We start from the raw sequence: 19,396 nt of genomic DNA, 5'->3' as shown, positions 1-19,396 counted from the left end.
TCAGAGAGACTGTCAGAAAATGTTCCCTGATTATGAAACTTTGGCTGAATAGCGCTTGTTCCTGTCTCCAATGTGGCAACGCATCCAGGAGCCGTCTGAGGAGAATCCCAGAATCTCACATCCTCTTCAGCTCAGAAAATGCCAATTATGCACAAGCGTGACCTGTCAACCTGGTAAGACCTGGTTGGAACTGTTCAGGATTACGCAGACAATCTTTACATTTAGAATTGACTTACAGATATAAAATTAATTCAGTAAAATATAAAGCATTTCATTTAAATATCCATTATTTTACAAGCACAGAGAGCCGCACCAGATGGATGGAAGAGCCGCGAGTTGCCGACCCCTGGTATAGCCTATAAAATGACATGTTTTCTCCAGGACCAGAGAGGACACAAACTCAGTACATGTCTTTTATTGTGAGGTAATAATTTCTCAGAGTTTTGCGGTTGCGGGCGGGAGTAGACATGCACACAGCGGGTGCGGGAGTGTTACACACACGTTGCGGTTGCAGGCGGTAATGGTCAGAAATTCAGCGGGAGCGGGCAGGAGCGGGATATTTAATAAAGATGATTAAGAAAGTGACACAACATGAAAATGTACTCTGTTGTGAACACAGATGACTTAATGAGGCGAGGAGGAAGCTCCCTCTTGCTGAGGAGCAGACAGACCTCCAGTCTGAGGCGGAAGCCATTGAAAGGCCTCAAAGAAGAATTAAGTAAGAATTTTGTGAACTTTCCATTCCTCCACTTCTTGGGCCTGTGTTGAATTTGCACTCATTAACTTAAAATAAATGTTTAATTCCAAAAATATTTTGTATTGTGTGTTCATTTCCAAAGGCCAAGCATATGTCCAGGACCGGGCCTCATCAGAGGATGAAGCCCAGACCCCCGGAAGAGGGCTTCCCCCACCCCCAGCCATCCCCCCAGTGAGGAGAAGGTTCCTCCTCCCCAATAACCTGTACCTCTGCCTGACCTGACCAATTACCAGGTAATGGAAATCTCAACAAATACCACAGTAACATATGTATAGCAAATGGGTTTGAGTGTAGCTGATCATGTAAGTGTGGTGTTTCAAATGTGATACATTAGGAAATTTACAAAGGTTAATGAGGCAGTTACATGGAGAAAAACTGGAGCCATTACGTCACTGTTGAGGTCGATAATTGCATTTTGTAAACTGTTGTTCTTCTTCCTCTCCCTCTTCTACACACTCTTCCAGCATGTCATGACCCTGGGGACATCATTGCGGCAGGCCATTGACCTGCAGGGTCACCAGGGAACCCAGGGGGTTCCAGTTCAAACTCCCTCTTCATCTGGTGGGATGATGAGGGAGGAACCGGCTCTCCAGGTGCCTACAGTTTGCCCTAGCTCCTCTCCAGGGCAGTGGCAGCAGTGGGACGATACGACATGTAAGGTTATTATGGTTTACACTTACCCAGTCCTCACATGCCAGTTTCAGTATACAAACACACATGATCCATGCATACATACTAATATAAGATGGTTTATAAAGCTAAACACACACACACACAGAGAGAGAGAGAGAGTCTGAATGGAAAAAAATTATGTTTATGTATTTAGCAGATGCTTTTGTCCAAAGCGACTAAGTGATAATTGGCATGTTGCCCTTGAGGCTAACAACAACAATAACAACAACTTGACATCAATCATGGAGAGGAGGGAACAAGGGAGGGGGTACGGGTGCAGGGAGGGTGCTAGTTAAGAAGATGCTCTCTGAAGAGCAGGGTCTTCAGGAGTTTCTGGAAAATTGAAAAGGAAGCTCCTGTTCTGGTAGTGCTTGGAAGGTCATTCCACATTTGTGGAACGATGCATGAGAAGAGTCTGGATTGTCCTGAGCGTAGTGTAGGCACTGCTAGCCGACCATCCTGTGATGACCGGAGCGGCCGGGCCGAGACGTAAGCCTTTGCAAGAGGATTCAGGTAGATGGGAGCCGTACCGTCTCGGACTTTGTATGCTAGTGTTAGCCATTTGAATTTGATGCGTGCTGCTAGCGGTAGTCAGTGGAGCTCAATGAACAGAGGGGTGACGTGTGCTCTTTTTGGTTAATTAAAATGCCACACACACACACACAACATGTAAATGCAAAAATGCTTAAACTATGTTGTTTCTTTGTGTCTGAAATGCTTTTCAGCTCTCCTGTATGAAGTCCTGGTGAAACAGGAAATAATCCTTCAGCAGCACTGCGGCCTCACCAAAATGGTGCAGGACCTTTTTGTTGCTGTTGCTGCTCTTCAGGGCCTGACCACAGGGGGAAGTGTGGAGACCAGGCACCACGGCATCTACCCCTTGGCAGATGTTCAGGCCCTGATGGCCCTGGAGAGGGAGCTTGGAATCAGTCCAACATTGGCCCATGAATTGGTGAGCTTTTTTCTGTCCTTTACAACAAAGTTTTGGACAATGCATTTTGGCATGCACATCCAATTTATGTGTTGTTCAATATCTTAAAGTGGTAGATATGCCAAAGGAGTTAAAGGACTGCTTGTGCAGTCAACGAGGTACACCCAATTATTTCCCCCCCCCCCCCCCCCCCCCCCCCCCACACACACACACGTTTCAGGTCTCTGCCCTTCATCAGGCAACCATGAAACGCCAAATAAATTAATAGTGGAGCACAATGGCTATCTAGGCTTTTCTTTAAGTTTGTATAATATTTGTTTGAAAATTCAATGAAAATCAATCTTTGTTTAAAAAATTAATGAAGATCAATTTTTCTAATTTTAGGGTTCAACACTCGGCCTTGCGGGGGGGTCCACAGTTAAGGACACGGTGTGGCGGGTCCTCAAAGGAGCCATGACTAATGCCCTCGCCGAGGGCAAAATGGGAAGGTGGCCTTTGAGAGGCTCCACCTAAAAGGCATTGTAATTGGTAAGTTTAATCACAACAGTAACACGACTGTTCTATCTGATAAAATCATAGTTTAGGATAAAATTATTAGCCACCCATGACAATCACATTTCTTTTCAAAGTCAAAATTCTTATAGTCTTAACAACTCATTTGCGAAATGGCACGCAGTGCGCCTGTGAATATCTCGTAATTATAACACCACGCTATCGCTGGCTTCAAGACAGCTATTGCCACTTTGCCCGCAATGTGACGCGTTCTTCAGGGTCAACTCTCGCTCGTGAAATTCTTGTTTGGTTTTAGTGTCAGGAAAGAACTGCTGGTTTGTGTTTGGTAAAGTAAACTGTGGCAGTGTAAGTACTAAGTGACTATGATGATTTAATGTTGTAACTTTGGCTGTCCAGGGGTGGACATTAACTTCAAAACCAACCGGCCAGCCGGGCCGGTAACTCTGATTATTTACCGGCCCCGCCAAGAATCTACCGGCCCCGCTGGTCAGCCGCCAAAACGAGTCAAAATAACAACTGAATCGTTTTAAATGTAATAAACCTTCATTTTGTACACATTCACAAACATAATAACGTATTCAAGTTTGAATTTGTTTGTTCCCTCAACAAAACTCGATTTTGTCGTCACATACTTATGGCATACAACGCAGTACATCACCAACGCCGCTTTGCTGTATTCAAGCCATCGGCTGTGTTCGAGATGAGCCAGTTCTGCGCAGATTAGATCACCGGTGATCGGCGAGCAGTGCATGCCGGTTAGATTTGTGTCCGACTTGACACCGACTTGCTCTGACGTCATGCATACGTAGGCAACGATAACCTCGTGAGATCAAGGCGGCCGCAGATTTTGGAGCAAGGCGCTGCGGTTGCTCTCTACCGGCTGCAAAACCTAGAGGATGACGGGAAACGCCTGGCTCTCACCTGATCTAAGATCTGATTGGTTCACATTTTGATCCAAACATCCGGTGGTAGAACATGAAATGTTAGTTGGTCACATGTGTTCTGTAAATCATGTTATGTTGATGATAACAACTATATAGGCCATAAGGAGAAATGTGTTTTGTGTTCTTTTGTCACGTTTCCTATGAGCACACTGAAGCTACAGCTGCTAACCTTTACTTATTATTACAGTCAGGTCTCCATTTACAATATACGATATCCACAAGCACGTGAGGATGTGTTTCAGCTGCTAACAGGCACCAGAATTACAACTGAAAATTGAACAAGTGTGAATGCTAACGCGATATCTTCATCCATCGTCACCCCCGAGCTACACATGTAGGGAAATCCAAGAGATTCAACTGGCAGAAACAACTGGTTCACACCATAGTCTCTCTCTCTCTACACACACACACACACACACACACACACACACACACACACACACACACACACACACACACACACACACACACACACACAGAGGAAAAGAGCTGAGGAAATGGAGGACACCAAGTAATTAAAAGAAAAACTACAGCTGAGCCGAGGCGCGCCTCGAATGGGGCGCGTCTGATCTGAACTGAGGAGCGGCGAGCAGCGGCCGGACTTTGTGAGCGATTCGCTTCGGGCGCTTCCGCGGCCGGTGTGTCCCCGGCGTTAAACGCCGGCTTTCAGCCACTCCCCCTGCTGCTTCCGTCTGCTCTCGTCTGTGTTCCAGGCGAGCCGCTACTCAACTCAAACACGGCCATTCTCCGCGCCTCCCGTCTTCTTTAAACCGCCAAGAATCAATCCTCCTACGCACACGCTTCTCTGCTTCATACCGTTTCGAACTGTCTCGCTTCTCCTCACCAGTTTTAAAGCGTTTTGCCGGAGATTTCATCAAGAAATCCCATCCCTGCGGAGGCGCGATCTTCCTGCGTGCTTGTGTGTTTCTAGCGTGGTTCCACTTCGTCTTTAATAGTGAACTTATAGTTCACGTGACTATAACTAGAATCGTGCAGGACGTGCACGAATCGTACAAGTGCAGTACGTGGCTAGAGGCGCGCAGGTTCACGCGCGCGAAACGAAAACAGTGGCTTCCTACAGGGCGGGGCCATGATGCAGGTGAAAGCCGGTGTGTAAATGACAAATAAAGCTTGGGCGCCACCCGGGCGGTAAGTCGTCAAGTATTTACCGCCCGACGAGAAAATTTAGCGCCATTGGCGCTCGGGCGCTTTAACGGTCCACCCCTGCTGTCACTTTCAACCCCATATGACGAGATGCATCCATTAACTAATGCAAAACTGACTTTTTAACTAGCCAGTTATTTAGCCCACCACAGGTCTCTTTTGCATGGACTGTTGCGTCGTCCTTTTTTAAGTCTTTCTCCATGTGTATGCCTTTATTTTCAGCTGCAGTGAGAAGGAATCTGGTCTGTGTGGCGTCTACGGAGGCAGAAATTATAAATACAATTAAAAAATGGTTCTACTGGGCTGGGGATGGGGACGGAGGGCGCAAAAGGAGAATGCCCACTCAACCAACCCCTCAACCAGCCCAGGACTCAGTCCAGGACTGACCTTTACAAAAATAAATAAATAAAATATTCAAATTTTACTCTTGTTTGGTTTTATGTTTATGCACCTCGTACACACAGTAACCTAGGCTATTTCACAAGGCTATTTAACTGAGGCACAAAATCTGAATCTTCTGTACAAGGACATTTTATAGTCTATTAAAATGTTAAATTAAATTTAGCATAAGGTTCAGAATAAAATACAATCTTTTGGTAAATGTATGGCTAATTATGGATAAGTTATGGCTCATATTTGGCTTTATTATGGGATTTTGGGATGGTTTTGGCTATGCTTTGGAAAGCCACATTTTCTTTTGGGTGATCTTTTGGCAAACTTATGGTTACACCTTGATATCCTTTGGCCATTTTGTGGTGTTTTGGGGTTCTTTTGGTATAGTTATGGTTGTGCTTTGGAATTCCACAATTTATTTTGGAAGAATTCTGGCAACCTTTTGACAATCCATAATTCTATTTTGGCGTGCCTTATTTGGGCCATATTTGGCCCATCATTCCACCCAAAAGAGTACCAAACTGGCATGCCAAACTATTGCCAAAAGAGATTCTGGCAACCTTTTGACAATCCATAATTCTATTTTGGTGTGCCTAATATGGGCCATATTTGGCCCATCATTCCATCCAAAAGAGTACCAAGACTGGCTTGCCAAACTAGGGCCAAAAAGAATTTGCTATCTGGGTTAGTTTGTCTCTTCTAAGCACCTTGAGTACGTGTGTGAAAAAATAAAATGACTTTATTTTACTGAATGTATAGTTTGGACAAAACAATGAAATCTCATGAAATCTTCAGCGTTCAATAAGATTTAATAAAAGCGGTTCGATCCAGTCACAAGGGCAGGTTTAATTTTGGAGGCAGAAGCAGGTCTGGACGGACAGTCTGGTCAAGGCCACAACCATCTATAACCCGATTATGAGCCAGACATTAAATTTAACACTCGAGCTCGCCCAGAAGGAGGTCAACTTGTGTGGTTAGTCTTACCAAGAACCGAGTGGAGCTCGTCCCCTGGTCTATTGCAGCAACCAGTGGGCCTAGCGTGATCCGGTGAGAGGACCCGGCCATGGTGCCGTTCATGGACAGTCCCCCGGCGTTTCGGCTCGCACCAACCGGGCAGATTACCGATTATCAGCGCAGGTAGCAAAGCGGTTCGTGGTCAGCCAAAGACGGGGAGGGATGCGACCAGTCGCGAGGTTCAGACGTAACATTTGTGTTGTCTCTTAAAGATGACGTTACAGCCGTTAACCTTTCAGAAACATTCAAAATAAACATTTAATTTACATTTTAAGGTAAACAATCCTTCCACATATTGTTGTACACGAGTAAATATTAACCCTTAACTGCTAATAAAGGAAAAATAGAAATTCCCATATAGGGAGTCGAACCCGACCGCCCGGGTGGTGAAAACCAGGACAGCTAGACCAAATGCGACGCTGCTACACATGACATTAAACAGAGTTTTTATCAACTTTATTTTTATTTGGTTATGTCGTTTTTATTGCTTTCAATGTTTTCTATGAACATTTTCACATGTTTTTAAATTAATTTAGTTTACTTTGGCTCTTTAGGTAAATTTATGAATTGGCCAAAAGATGGTCAAATTACTTCCTCTTCCAAGATTTATCTTCCTGTTCGTTCAATGTAAAATAAATAATTGTATTCAAAACAAATTAAAAACACTTAAGAATACGAATCGTTAACTCATTTTTTGTTTGCCTTTTTTAATTTGATTTGGTGATAGGCTTGGCGACGAAAAGTGACATCATCAGTAAGGGACACTGTTGTCAGTCTTGCTATGCGGGGACCGGTTTGATATTAAATTTGACTTGTTGTAACCTTTTCCCCTTCTAATTTTGACTGCGTAACTTTAAAATGTAAGTATTGAGACACGCGTTATGATTTTATAGCTATGTAGTGTGACGATTAATTAATTATTCAGAAAGCGAGTCAGGTTACCCGCTTATGCTAAGGCCAATCTGGTGTTTTTGATGTTGTGTTTGTTATTTTTCTGTTTTTGCAGGGCTGATTACTGGAAGTCACAACCAAGGAAATTCTGCCAATACTGCAAGTGCTGGATAGCGGATAACAAGCCCGTGAGTGCAAGAAATTAGACATTTTATTCACATTTCCGTTGTGCTGTTATGTTCTAATATGCTTTTTATCTGCAGAGCGTCGAGTTCCACGAAAGAGGAAAGAATCACAAAGAAAATGTGGCTGCCAAGATTGCAGAGGTATTTAACTATTGTTAGCTGTTAGAAATTAAATATACAGAAGATGATCAAGTATTATTCCTTCACCCTAAGGCAGCTTTTTTTTGTTTTGCCAGTTTGTCATAAAATGATCACTTTCTCTAGATAAACTCGTTTTATTTAAAAGTTTCAACTAATGTTGAGCTGATTTTAGGCAGGAAATGAAGTCAGATCTTTGAATGTGTCACAAAATTCCAGTTTAAATGTCACTAAAATGAATTAACTTGGGTTTTATTAAGTTCAGGTACTCTTCAAAGTGGATGTTGGGTATCAGAAGCCATCAGCTAGATTGGGGTGTCCAAACTGCAGTTTGTGTATGATGGTATGCAGGACATCCTCGGGTATCAGGAAACCTCTGGCATCAGTAGAAGAAAAATTGTCAGGTTTACTTGAAAAGTATCATCAAATATCTGACTAAACATCAGAAAAACAGCAATAGGAGATCAGAAGAGTCAAAAATCCATCCAGAATGTAACTTATGGCTACATTTTTACGTTTATACTAATAACTTACAATGAGCCTTTAGAGTTACTGTGAATATATGTTTATGTATTTGGCTGAAGCTACCGCCCAAAGCGACTTACAAATGATCACATGGTCAGATTTCTGGATAATTTCATGATCTTAAAAAAGGCCTCATTAAAGCGTGACACTTTTGGCATCGTCCCACCACTGGCTGGTGAGATAAGCTCACGTCATTACCACAGTGACCCTAAAGCTGTCTTCTGATTGGCTCCCAGCCCCTGCCACTCATTTCACACTATCTTTCTCTGTGCAGATCAAGAAGAAGAGCATTGCAAAGGCAAAGCAGGAGAAGCGCATGTCCAAAGAGTTTGCAGCGATGGAGGAAGCAGCGCAGAAAGCCTACGAGGAGGATGTGAAGAGGATGGAAAGAGAATCTCAAGGTGCCTTTTTGCTGCTCAAAAGGAGGCTTTTATTTTGTCTTTTAAATAGCATTTTAATAAAGTCTTGTTTTGTGTGTGTCAGGAAAGAGTTCACCTGTACGAACAACCCCGCAGCCACAACTTCAAGTGAGAATTCAGCCTCAAGTGAGAATTCAGCCTCAAGGAAAAAGTCAACCTAATAAACAGCAGAAGCAGCGAGGGAAAGCGAGCAGGAAGACCAGAGCTCCAATACGAACACAGGTTTGGGTTGAAGGCCTGACAGACGACGGACACCCGTACTACTACAACACCACAACAGGAGGTGCGGACACTCTCCTGAGGTTTATTTAAGCATTTTCTTCAATGCAGCTGCTTTTTTTTTTAGAACATTTTAATCAGTCTGGTTGTTTTTAACAGAGTCTCGGTGGGAAAAACCTACAGATTTCCAGAGTGAAGCTTCAACTTCTGCTCCATTTGAACAGCCAGAGGTAAAATATTTGACTATTTGTGAAGCTTTTCATTGTGTTCTGTCATTTTCACCAATGTTGCTTTTTGTTCTGAAGAGTTCTTCAGGTTCTGCTTGGATGGAAGCCGTCAGTCCTGATGGCTACACGTATTACTACAACTCGGAGACAGGAGGTAGATGTTATCGCATCTGCCGATGTTTACGGAGAACGTTGTTAGATTTATTCTTGCTTGCATTTCAGAGTCCAGCTGGGAGAAGCCAGCAGATTTACCTTCTGATGAGGCGTCTGGAGCCAACAAAGAGGAGGAGAGCCAAGAGGAGCCAGGCGCTCCTGAGCCGGAGCCGCTTTCTGGAGGAGAGGAGAGCTCCGGCGGAGTGCCTCAGGAGGAACAAGCCCCGGAGCAAACCAGTCAGAACCCTCAAGTCACAAAAATCTGCTTCAGGGTGAGCCTAGACCCGATGCTGAGTGACAAGCTACGAGCTGTTAGTTAAATCTGATGGGTCGCAATTGTTCTGTTTGTTTTTAGAAAAGAAAATTTGAAGACGGGCCCTCGGAAAAACAGGGAGAAGAGGATAAACCTGGTGATGATGCTCCAAAGGAGGAAGAGAAAGAGACAAAAATGGAGGAAGAAGTCCAGAAAACGGTAGCCGAACCAGAGAAGACGGAGGAAAAAGTGACACAGGTGCAGCTAAAAATAAGAAAACCAAGACCCGCCAATCCGTACGGAGTATGGGAAAAGATCAAACAGGAAGTGGATCCATAGTGAGTATCAAACACGATTGCTCAACTGTCTTACTGCAAACAGGAAGTGGATTTTATTTTCTCCTCCTCAGTTCAAAAGTGGACCTACAGCTGCCGCAGGTGGAGGAGACCCCAGCTCCGCAGGAGCTACCGCCGGAACCGAAGCCCAAGTTTAAGGAACGAGTCATCACCTCGCTCGGGGAGGAGAGCGGACCAGCGTCGTTTAGGAGAAACAAAACTCAGAACGGCAAATCCAGAAGCCTCAGACAGAGAGACGACGACAACTGAGCCGTAAAAACAAATAAACTCTTTCTGATGCCTTTTCACTAACTTTCTGATCTACGTAACATTTTTCTATGTCCAGGTCTGTTTATTGAACTAGTTGTAAATAAAGTTGCGGGACATTTTTGTGCAAAGAATTATTAAAAATTTGAGCTCAATAAACGGCTGTGCTGAAACTGAGAGGTTGTTTTGGGGATTAAAGGTTAAGAGCACAAGAGTTTGGCACACACACACACGCGCGCGCACAGGGGTGTGACATAATTAGTGTGTGTATGAAGCTGATAGGTGCTCCACCGCACCCTGGACCTGGCAATGAACCACAAAAGGCTCAAAAAAACGTAAATAAACCAAACTGAGCTACATTAAGCTAGAAAAGGTAGTTTTTTTTTAATAGATCCAGGATTTTTCTAACGTGAAAGGTTCAAATATTTGAAGAGCTGAAACAAAAATGTTTAAGTCTGGTTTTATTTATTAAATAGTTTATCTCCAGTCTGTTAAATTGCACATTTAAGTTTAAATATGTCCTGATATGCAGCCAAAGAGCGGATGGATGCTCATCAGCTTGTTCACACAGTGGGTGTGACGTGAGTCTCCACCATATCCAGCCGCGTCACACTCAGGCTGTTTTCCGCCCGCTCCAGGACGGCGTCCCGCTCCGAGTGTTCCAGCAGGTCTGAGATCAGCTCCTCAAGCGCCTCGCCTCCTCGCATGAACTCCTGATAAAAAAATAAATAAACGCAAACCCAGTGTCAAATTAGGAACATTTCATTCTCACTGCTTTGTTTCCCACCTTGATGTCTCTGGTGCTGTATCCTGTTCGGTGATCTGTGACACGATCCTGGCTGAAGTTGTAGGTACGAATCCTCTCTGACTGGCTGCGTGTGCCCACCTGTGAGTAGACACCAGGAACTGAGCACCTGACTCACAAGAGTAATTCATATCTGAACAGTCAGATGAATGATTACCTGCTGCTTTCGCGCCGTGTGTCTCTGCTCCGTCTCTTTACCCATAATGCCCTGGTAGAGTCTGGCCCTCAGCATGCGCATGGCGGTCTCTCTATTCTGCAGCTGTGAGCGAGTCTGCTGGCTCTCGGCCGTTATTCCTGTTGGGATAAAAGATACTAAAACAGATGCTGGACTGGGACCTGAGTAGGTGTGATGTGGATCATACCCGTGGGAAGGTGAACTACTCGCACCGCACTGTCCGTCGTGTTGACGCTTTGGCCGCCAGCACCACGAGATCTGAACGTGTCGACGCGCAGATCTTTTGGGTCGATGTGGACGTCAAACTACAAAGGAACAGAAATGATTTTAGTGATGATGGGAAAAAAAATGGTGACGATGAGGCTGGAGCGATGTGTAAGTCATCGTGATTATTTTGGTCAATATTCAAATCCCGATTATTTATAATTGGCTGGGGAAAGGGAAGTCTGCTCCCGCGACCTGACTCTGGATAAGCAGACAAAAACGGATGGTAGCTGTAAACACACAGTAATGATTTCTCACCAGAAATGCAAATAAAGGTTCATTAGGTGTGCTAAGCGGCGCCCCAAACACACACAGGAAATAGCACTCTGCAAGGACCGATAGTTTATTCAGTGGCAGGCCCAAAGGGTGCCGGGTCTGATACTGCTTAGAACGTCAACCATTTGGAAAAACACTCATTTACGCTGAAGAAATAGCAATAATAGAATAACATAGGTGCCATTTCTAACACCAGTCACACGTCAGCAGTAGGGCTGCAACTAACGACTATTTTAATAGTCGACTAGTCACCGACTATCGAAACGATTAGTCGACTAATCGGATAATTATTACATTTTTCTTACATTTAGCATGAGATTGCTTTAATTATGTGAAAAATGATAATAAACACAAGAAAGTTGGGTACTTCAATGGAAAATGCATATTTTATTGAACTTTGCTGCTGATAGGCCGATTCTTACTTAAAGTAAATAAAATGCCCTGTCTAACACCAGTTAGGCACAGCGCTCAGTCAGTAGACATAAATGCATACATATAATTAAAATACTTTTGTCAGGCACAGTCGGGCATAACATTAAATCTCTCTTTTTTTAAATGCGAAAATACGTTTAAAAAAGGTACAACGTACATCCAAAACAAAACGTATCGGCTTTCGTGTTATTTAAATCTTACTGAGGTGAGTCAGACTCTGTTGCATTCAACTGTCCGACGTGCTTTCTTGTTATGTGTTTATGCATCACCGAGGTGCTGCAGTGATACGCGAGGACTGCTTTGCAAATAATGCAGGTAAACTTTTTATTCGCCAAATCCAGGCTAGAGTGCTCCCAAACTTTAGATGTTTTGGTACGCGTAGCTGCGGTGTTGGACGCCGCCATTTCTGTTAGTTGGCGCTCAGCAGAGAAGCTATTCATTAATAAATAATAAACCAAATCCATTCCATGGCCTCACTCGGTCGGAAAAAACGCGTCTGGCGACAACAATTCATTGTCGACTATTTCTGACGAGTCATTGCAGCCCTAATCATCAGTGTGTTTTGCCTTCATTCTGCCACCTTTACTTGCACTAACTTTTAAAAACACCACAAAACGTTCACGTCTTTCAACTAAAAATTGTGACAATAATATGTTTTTTCATAATTGTGTTTATTAGCATGTACCTCCATCGGCTGTGGCAGGATGATGACGGTCATGGTTCCAGTGTGGATTCGCTGCATTCTGGAGGAGAGGCCCACCTCGGGGATCCTCTGGACTCTGTGTGTTCCTCCTTCATGCTTCAGGTGTCTGTACACATTCTCGCCTGCTATCCTGATGGCTGCATGGTGCAAGCCACCTGAGAGATGATTAGGGCACAAAGCGTGAGTTTCTAACGCTATGAGAGCAATTCTGTCGGATCACACCACCTACCATATTCTGCAGGGGCATAGTTCAGAACCTCAAAGTCCCAAGCCTTGTAGCAGGCAAAGCCCTGGTACATGTCGAACATTTCTCTGGTGAACTGCTGGCATATGTCACCTGAAACTCAGAAAACAGCAAAAACATAAGCTCAATTAAGCAAGAAGAGTGGAAAAAAATCTTTCTTACCTCCAGTTGTTCGTCCCGATACGACCTCCAGCACCACATCACTTGGATCAAGTGGGTCACAGGGGACAAGAGTTCTGATCAGCTATAGGGAAATATTACAGTAACTCAAAATCACCCCCCAAAAGCCTTCGTAGATACATGAAAAGCTTTCAAGCATTTTTTTTTAAGGATTTGTAGCCCCAAGAACCCTGATCTGACAAACACTCACATCTTTTCTTAAGGCCAAGATCCTGTTGGAGATTTGCACTTCCTCCTCTTTGAGCAGCTGGGTCAGGTTTTCATCTTCATCTCTGGATCCAGCTGAATCTGCAGCACGTAAACACCTACGTAAATATTGCAGCTTGCACACAAACACGCCAAGTAACAACTACGTTTAAAGTCTTGACTCACTTTGCAGCAACGAAATTACTTCTTCGAGGTCTTGTCTGGCTTGATCAATGCTCGTAAACACATTCCCCAAAGGCAGCAGTTCTGTTTGCCGCTTCATCAGCGCTTTCCTATCCGACTCACTCAAACATTCATGCTCTAATTTTTTGCAGATAACTTTATAGTCCTCTATAAGATGCTGGAGATACCTCTGAACGGCATTGCTGTTGTATAAATCTCCTAAATCACAATGAGAAAGGCGTTTTGGTAATAGTGACCCCCAGTGCTCCACCTTTAGACTGCTCTGTTGCATTACTGTCCTCCATTCTCTTCCCCTTCCTGCTCTACACGAAGCTAAACGGCTACACGAAGAGCACAGTCTGTAACCGCGACTCACAAACATGAGATAAAATTTAAGTTTAGGCAAAAAAAAACTTACAATAAAGCTCAAAACTCTCGCTTACCACTTTAAAAAAGGGTCGCAAATGCTAATTTGCTACTGCGACTAGCATACGCCGGATGTAGCGTGATGTGTAGCAAAAGGAATTCTGGGTAATGTTGTTCTAACTGTTTCCAGGAAACTTCAAATAAAATTGTCTTTTAATTTAACTCAGCGTGGTAGCTAAATAGCTGACATTTTCGACAACATGTCACACCTCAAGAAACAAGCTGACGAGAAGAAAGGTCATCATATTATGTTATTTTGTATTTACAAAATAGTTTACGTAAAAATGATGGCATTAACATTGCTAGCTCATTGGGCAATGCTAACTAGCATGTTTGACCGATTTGGTTTATTATTTACTTATTTACATTTATTGTAAAAAAAAAATCACACAAATGTGTTTCAGCATATAAATTATTTATATTTTTCAGTTTTATTTTACTTCCTAACATACTATATTAAACAACAGAATTTTTAAATGGCGGGAAATTTGCATTTCTTGGTCACATTTACACACAACCAATTGTAGGGAACAAAACTGAAGTTGGTTTCTTTTTATTCATTTTCCATTCTGAAATTGGCTAAAGGGCAAGTCCAACTGATTATTCGACTCCCTGATCATCTTTAATCCACTCTAATTATATAACTACAGCATCATTTGATGATGTACTTAGCAGAAAAGATTAGGAATTTTTGTTTGACCAAACTACAGTTGATCTCTTTTGGTCAGTAGCTTTGAAATAGATGCTTTAGCTTAATGGTGAGCGGCGATGGCGCTAGATATATTTAGTTTCTTTAATAATCAATTTAAAAAGTGCTTAAAAAAGATTTTTTAAAACCACATTTTGAAAAACTAAAAAAAAAGTTCACGCAAACAAAACTTCAGATTTTAAAAATGATAGTATGTCTTTTTGAAAGAAAAACTTTTCCATTTAAGCAAAATTTAAGTCATTGATTGGATCAGTAAGTTTTTATCAGAAAAGATATTTAAGGTAAGTTTGGGGGTGGGGCGGGTGTTTACAACTTTTTTGATTGCAGTTTTCTATTTTGATTGATTAATAGAAACACAATAATCTCCATATTGGGGGCTAAATAGCTACCGCTGCAAGCAATATGTCAAACTTCACAAAATGCTAAGATGGTGGTTTTATCAGCTAATAACTTGATAAATATAATTAGAAAAATGTTAAACTAATGCTAATAATGCTACATTTGTTTTTTCATTTGCTGGGTATTCACTAGCAGACATTAGCCAGATTTTTTTGTTACCATTTTTTAAAATGAATGTATGTATTTTGAAATCTTCAAGACAGAAATTGATCATTTATTTCAATTTGTTTATTGAAATATGAACAATTTTACAAAGACTATAAAATTATATAAAGTTATAAGCTGTAGCTTGACAAATGCATCTAATTTAATCCACATAAAATGTGTTTTTAAAACGTGTCTAATTAAAATTATTTTACTTAATTACTTCTAGTTTTTCATTTGTTTTGGTCAGAAGTTCCAGAAACTCCTGAGTTTTCTCTAACTAAGGCTGTGGAGGACATCAGTCAACATGGCTTTGCCCAAGCTGAGACCTTAAAAGAACAAGAGGATACACTCAGCTCCCTGCAGGTTTCTCTTTAGTTTCTCATTATCATTAATGTTTCTAAATAATTAAGGTCACAGTTTTGTTTTATCATCCAAGGCTACACTTTCGGATGTTGTGAAGAAACGTGAGGCTGTGGAGGGGGAACTAAGATCAAAAGAGAGGGAATTCCTTTTGTGTCAAGGTCAGATGGAGCATCTGGAGAAGCAATCTAAAGTCCTACATGATCGCTGCGTATCCATCACCATGAGCAAATCAGAACTCCAGGGTCTTATACGCGAGGAGGAGGAGAACGCTCGCAAGGTCAAGGCAAAGTTAGACACTTACAGAAGCAAGATGAAGGCTCACAGAGAAGCTGTTCTGTTTGCTGACAGCCAGACAGAGGCCCACAAACAGCTAGAGGAGAAGAAGATGCAGATCCAGATGCTGAAACAGATGAAAGAGCAGCTCAAGAAGGATTTAGAGGATCCAAATGGAGCTACACAACAAATGGCAAAGGTTAGCGTGGGGAAATGAATATATTCCTGCAGTTCTATTTCATATAGGCTTAGCGATTTATAGCATCACTATTGGGTAACATCCATTCCTTAACCAATCACTGAAGAGCTTTTAATTTAGGCCCGCCTACTGGGTGGGCCCTGATCCAGTGTAAGAGGGTGTACCACCATTCTTCTCTCATTTTCTCTTCATACAACCATTTCACTAAGAGCTAAAGCCTAATTTATAAATCTCCATTAGCTTAAGTGTGGAGTCCCGCACATGTGTTGATGGAGATGTTTTTCCTTCAGACTTCCCCATCACCTGGGTCAGTGGTCCGCAAATGGCGGCCCGCGGGCCACATCCAGCCCGCGAGCCCTCTCTTTGTGGCCGCCAAACCCCCCGCGCTCCCCTCACCCCAACGGCCGACCAGGAGGTGTAGGATAGATATAGCTGAGGAAAATAATCAAATAATCAATGCATGAAATGCGGGCATAAACGATTCTGCATCATAGAAGAGTACGTCATAATCAATGATAGTGGAATGTAGTTTTGTTATTTTAACGGCGGCACCAGCGTAGCACCCACATCTGTCAGAGCGGTGTTCTCCACATTTACCGGGTAGGAAACTTTGGTCCACCTTTATGTGGTACTGCAGGGCTGAGCGCTAGCGTTATGACCTGAGACCGAACCCGAACCCAATCAGCCCGATCGGTTCTGTTGGATTTGGGCCGTGAATTATGCTAATTGAGCGGGTTTCTGCGTGGCGCGCTCCGCTCGCACGATCAACGACAGAGAGAGAGAGAGAGAGAGAGAGGAGGACGCACCTCCAAACACGCGTTGTTATTTTCAAAACTTAATTATTATTTCTCCTGGAAGCGCTCAGTCAGACAAGTGCTGTGATGTCGGGAGATCCGGTCTTGGGGAGGTAGCAGGGTGAGTGACGGCGGCTGCGGCGTAACCGTTTGTCTCCTATTTAGTGGCACAGAGAAGTTAAAAAGAGAGATGAATAGAAGATAGAAGTTCTTGCTCCACTTCATTCTTTTGTTTCATGATGATAAACTGATGTTAAATTCAGCTTAAAGAGAAGCTGGGAGGAAGCTTTGGTTCATTTTAAGTTACAGGAGATCTTGTCTCCTGTCTGCTCCTCCAGAGACAGCATCGACATGAGGGTCACATGGTGAGGGTCCCACAGGACAGGTTAGTGCAGTCACACAGCCGAGCTGGAGGTGGACAGGTGTTGCCCCCCATCCGGCCCTCTTGCTTCTGGGTCTATTTTGTGAGTGGCCCTCTGACCATTATAATTAAGGACCCCTGACCTGGGTGGTGTTGCATAGCATTTCCCCGCTAGGACAACAGAGGGCGTAGCGCTTTTCTGGGAGATCCTGCCACCATTACAGTCACATATCTGGTCTGCGATAGTGTATTTATTATTGTTTTTGTATTGTTTTAATGTTTTAATGAGACTTTTTGACACAGGACAAATTGTCCCTCATTGTCCTCCACCTCTTATGCGATCGACACCTCTAAACTAGGGATTCACGATATATCAATATCAAAATCGGTATCGGCCAATGTTATTCATTTTTTAACATATCAGTATCGATACGGTAAATAAAACTGGGCCGATATTAACAACCAATATTTTTTCCATCTTGTGTCCATTTGTTTCCTTGTTTCAGAGGGTGGGGGTGGGGTTGGGGGGTGTAATTTTTAGTCATGTGACAGTGATTGTAATCATCTCAGAACAGTAAATGTGTGTGGTGTGTGTACATAATAATGTAAATTCAGGTTTAATAATTTTCATTCTATGCTAAATCTGCTGATTTTAGAACATTAATGTCAGTTTATCAGTATCGGCCATAACAGTGATCTCAATATCGCATATCGTATCGGTCCAAAAAGTTCATATCGGTGCATCGCTACTCTAACCCCACGTTTCTTGTGATTTCTGTCCACGAATGAAACGCTTGCTCTGTATCTTGCTATTCCTTCTGACTTTTTCTGCTAGACGTCCTTCATTCTGTTCCGTGTCTGTCACTAATGTTTTACATTTTTTTAGGTGGCAATGGCGATGCTGTTGACGAATTGAACGGAAGCAGCGTCCTGACCAGTCACAAGCTTGGATCCTGCCTGTCTCCTGCTTTTTGCTTCTCTCCCACCATGGGGAGTAATTGCATCAGCCAGAGTCTTTTCTCTGATGTGAGGAGACCTTAAAAGTGTAGCTCTTTAAGGCGGTGGGCCTCACTGGTTCCGGTAGCATTAAGAGCCTTTGGGAAACAAATGGGGGGTTTACTACCCTCTTATACCACTAGTAGGCGTATGTTATAAGCACTTCAGTGATTGGTTATGAAAGGGATGTTACCCAATTGCAATGTGGGTAATTTGTAGAATCCAAGGTTGCAATACGTAACCATATTTTTCATTTTGCTTTAACTTTCCTCTTTGCAGAATGAGATCGATGCTCTGAAGATGAAGATCTTTGAAAGGAAGCTGAGCATCGCTGAGAGGAGGGAGCAGCTGAAAGCAGAATGTGAGATTCACGTCCAGTTAAAGAAAGACACTGAGGTCCAGCAGATCATTGGAGCACGTTTGTAAAAAAAAATCACAAATGGCTTCCTAAAATAATGGTTTTCCTGTCTTACAGATTCAAAACAAGCGCCACGATGCCATCGTCAGGCGCCTCTGCTGCCAGGTGAACAGAGCCCAGGCCCTCCACAGGTAAAGCAAAAGCATAAACATCTAAATGAATCCACATTTATGTTAGCAATAAGGTGGAAAATAAATGTTTTTGCACATTGAACGCTAATGAATTGTGTTGTTTTTACTCAGGCAGATGCTGGAGGACGTCTTTGACTTGCAGAATCAGCTGGATGAGCTAAAGATGCAGCAGCAATCCTCACAGGGCTCAGCAGTCAGTGATTATTAAACTGTAGAGTCGGGATTTTCATTTTTGGGCCAATTTCAACGGTTCTGCTCTATTAAAAGTGTTGTTTCTCCAGTTGGACACGAGGGGGCAGCATTGCCCACTCAATACTTGTCTCTGGTTGTTATTTATTCGATTTATACAAGAAAATAATATGTTAAATTAAAGATTTGTTCAAATATGTTGTCTGTTTTTGAAGAATGTGAGTGCTTTCACTTCCTTGGTTGATCAGGGGCCAGTGGACCAAGGCATGGGACAGAATTTCAGGTCAAGTGTTGACAGTAAACCAGCTCATCCAGGGCTTGGGTTCAGTGCACAACAAAAGCCAAGCGTCCACTGTAACTGTTGATGCAGCAGAGGGTTTGCTTTGGGACTCACTGTTCCAGCTTCTGCTTCGCTGCTCCGTTTGATTTTTCACGAGGTGGCAGTCTCACGGTTGGCTAATGAGGGTGGGACCTTGCCACCTCAGCCATAACTCTAAACAATGAAAATACCCTTTTTCAAGAAATGAGTTTAAATCTGAGCAA

The 19,396-nt window shown here is 42.9% G+C and overlaps 4 protein-coding genes across 8 annotated transcripts in view; 2 read left to right on the top strand and 2 right to left on the bottom strand.

The window, feature by feature from the left end:
* The window catches only part of LOC107377249 (glycerol kinase), a 40,327-nt gene extending 33,744 nt beyond the window's left edge, over positions 1 to 6,583 (bottom strand). For both annotated transcript variants that reach the window (XM_015946753.3, XM_070547050.1), the window contains exon 1: positions 6,359 to 6,583. In XM_015946753.3, coding sequence (XP_015802239.3) covers positions 6,359 to 6,451 — 93 coding nt within the window. In that variant the 5' untranslated portion in view covers positions 6,452 to 6,583. The remainder of the gene's footprint in view (positions 1 to 6,358) is intronic.
* Positions 6,584 to 7,119: 536 nt separating this feature from the next.
* Positions 7,120 to 10,177, top strand: wbp4 (WW domain binding protein 4). Of its 2 annotated transcripts, XM_015946758.3 has the most exons (10): positions 7,120 to 7,248; positions 7,395 to 7,467; positions 7,543 to 7,605; positions 8,402 to 8,528; positions 8,611 to 8,829; positions 8,925 to 8,995; positions 9,071 to 9,146; positions 9,215 to 9,417; positions 9,501 to 9,736; positions 9,808 to 10,177. In XM_015946758.3, coding segments are annotated over exons 1-10 (1,266 nt in total). In that variant the 5' UTR covers positions 7,120 to 7,246; the 3' UTR covers positions 10,004 to 10,177. The 2 variants fall into 2 exon arrangements, with proteins under 2 accessions (XP_015802244.3, XP_054603656.2); XM_054747681.2 differs by having other exon boundaries at positions 8,925 to 9,146.
* Positions 10,178 to 10,444: 267 nt separating this feature from the next.
* Positions 10,445 to 13,969, bottom strand: mtrf1 (mitochondrial translational release factor 1). The gene is made up of 9 exons (XM_015946755.3): positions 13,452 to 13,969; positions 13,270 to 13,367; positions 13,062 to 13,143; positions 12,885 to 12,992; positions 12,638 to 12,810; positions 11,168 to 11,285; positions 10,963 to 11,099; positions 10,788 to 10,886; positions 10,445 to 10,713 (listed from the first exon to the last, which is right to left on the bottom strand). Exons 1-9 carry the CDS (start codon positions 13,828 to 13,830, stop codon positions 10,564 to 10,566), a joined length of 1,344 nt encoding a protein of 447 aa, XP_015802241.1. The 5' UTR covers positions 13,831 to 13,969; the 3' UTR covers positions 10,445 to 10,563.
* LOC107377253 (coiled-coil domain-containing protein 122) lies at positions 13,942 to 19,048 on the top strand. Of its 3 annotated transcripts, XM_054747683.2 has the most exons (7): positions 13,942 to 14,111; positions 15,377 to 15,492; positions 15,566 to 15,769; positions 15,845 to 15,964; positions 18,395 to 18,511; positions 18,591 to 18,664; positions 18,776 to 19,048. In XM_054747683.2, exons 1-7 carry the CDS (start codon positions 14,075 to 14,077, stop codon positions 18,870 to 18,872), a joined length of 765 nt encoding a protein of 254 aa, XP_054603658.2. In that variant the 5' UTR covers positions 13,942 to 14,074; the 3' UTR covers positions 18,873 to 19,048. The 3 variants fall into 3 exon arrangements, with proteins under 3 accessions (XP_054603658.2, XP_015802245.3, XP_015802246.3); XM_015946759.3 differs by having other exon boundaries at positions 15,566 to 15,964; XM_015946760.3 differs by having other exon boundaries at positions 15,566 to 15,964; positions 18,395 to 18,476; positions 18,776 to 18,930.
* The last annotated feature ends 348 nt before the right edge of the window (positions 19,049 to 19,396 follow it).

This window comes from Nothobranchius furzeri, chromosome 2, assembly GCF_043380555.1.
Source record: "Nothobranchius furzeri strain GRZ-AD chromosome 2, NfurGRZ-RIMD1, whole genome shotgun sequence".
NCBI classification, from domain to species: domain Eukaryota; kingdom Metazoa; phylum Chordata; class Actinopteri; order Cyprinodontiformes; family Nothobranchiidae; genus Nothobranchius; species Nothobranchius furzeri.
Note: the sequence above shows the minus strand (reverse complement) of the source record. Positions and strands in the feature narration are given on the sequence as shown.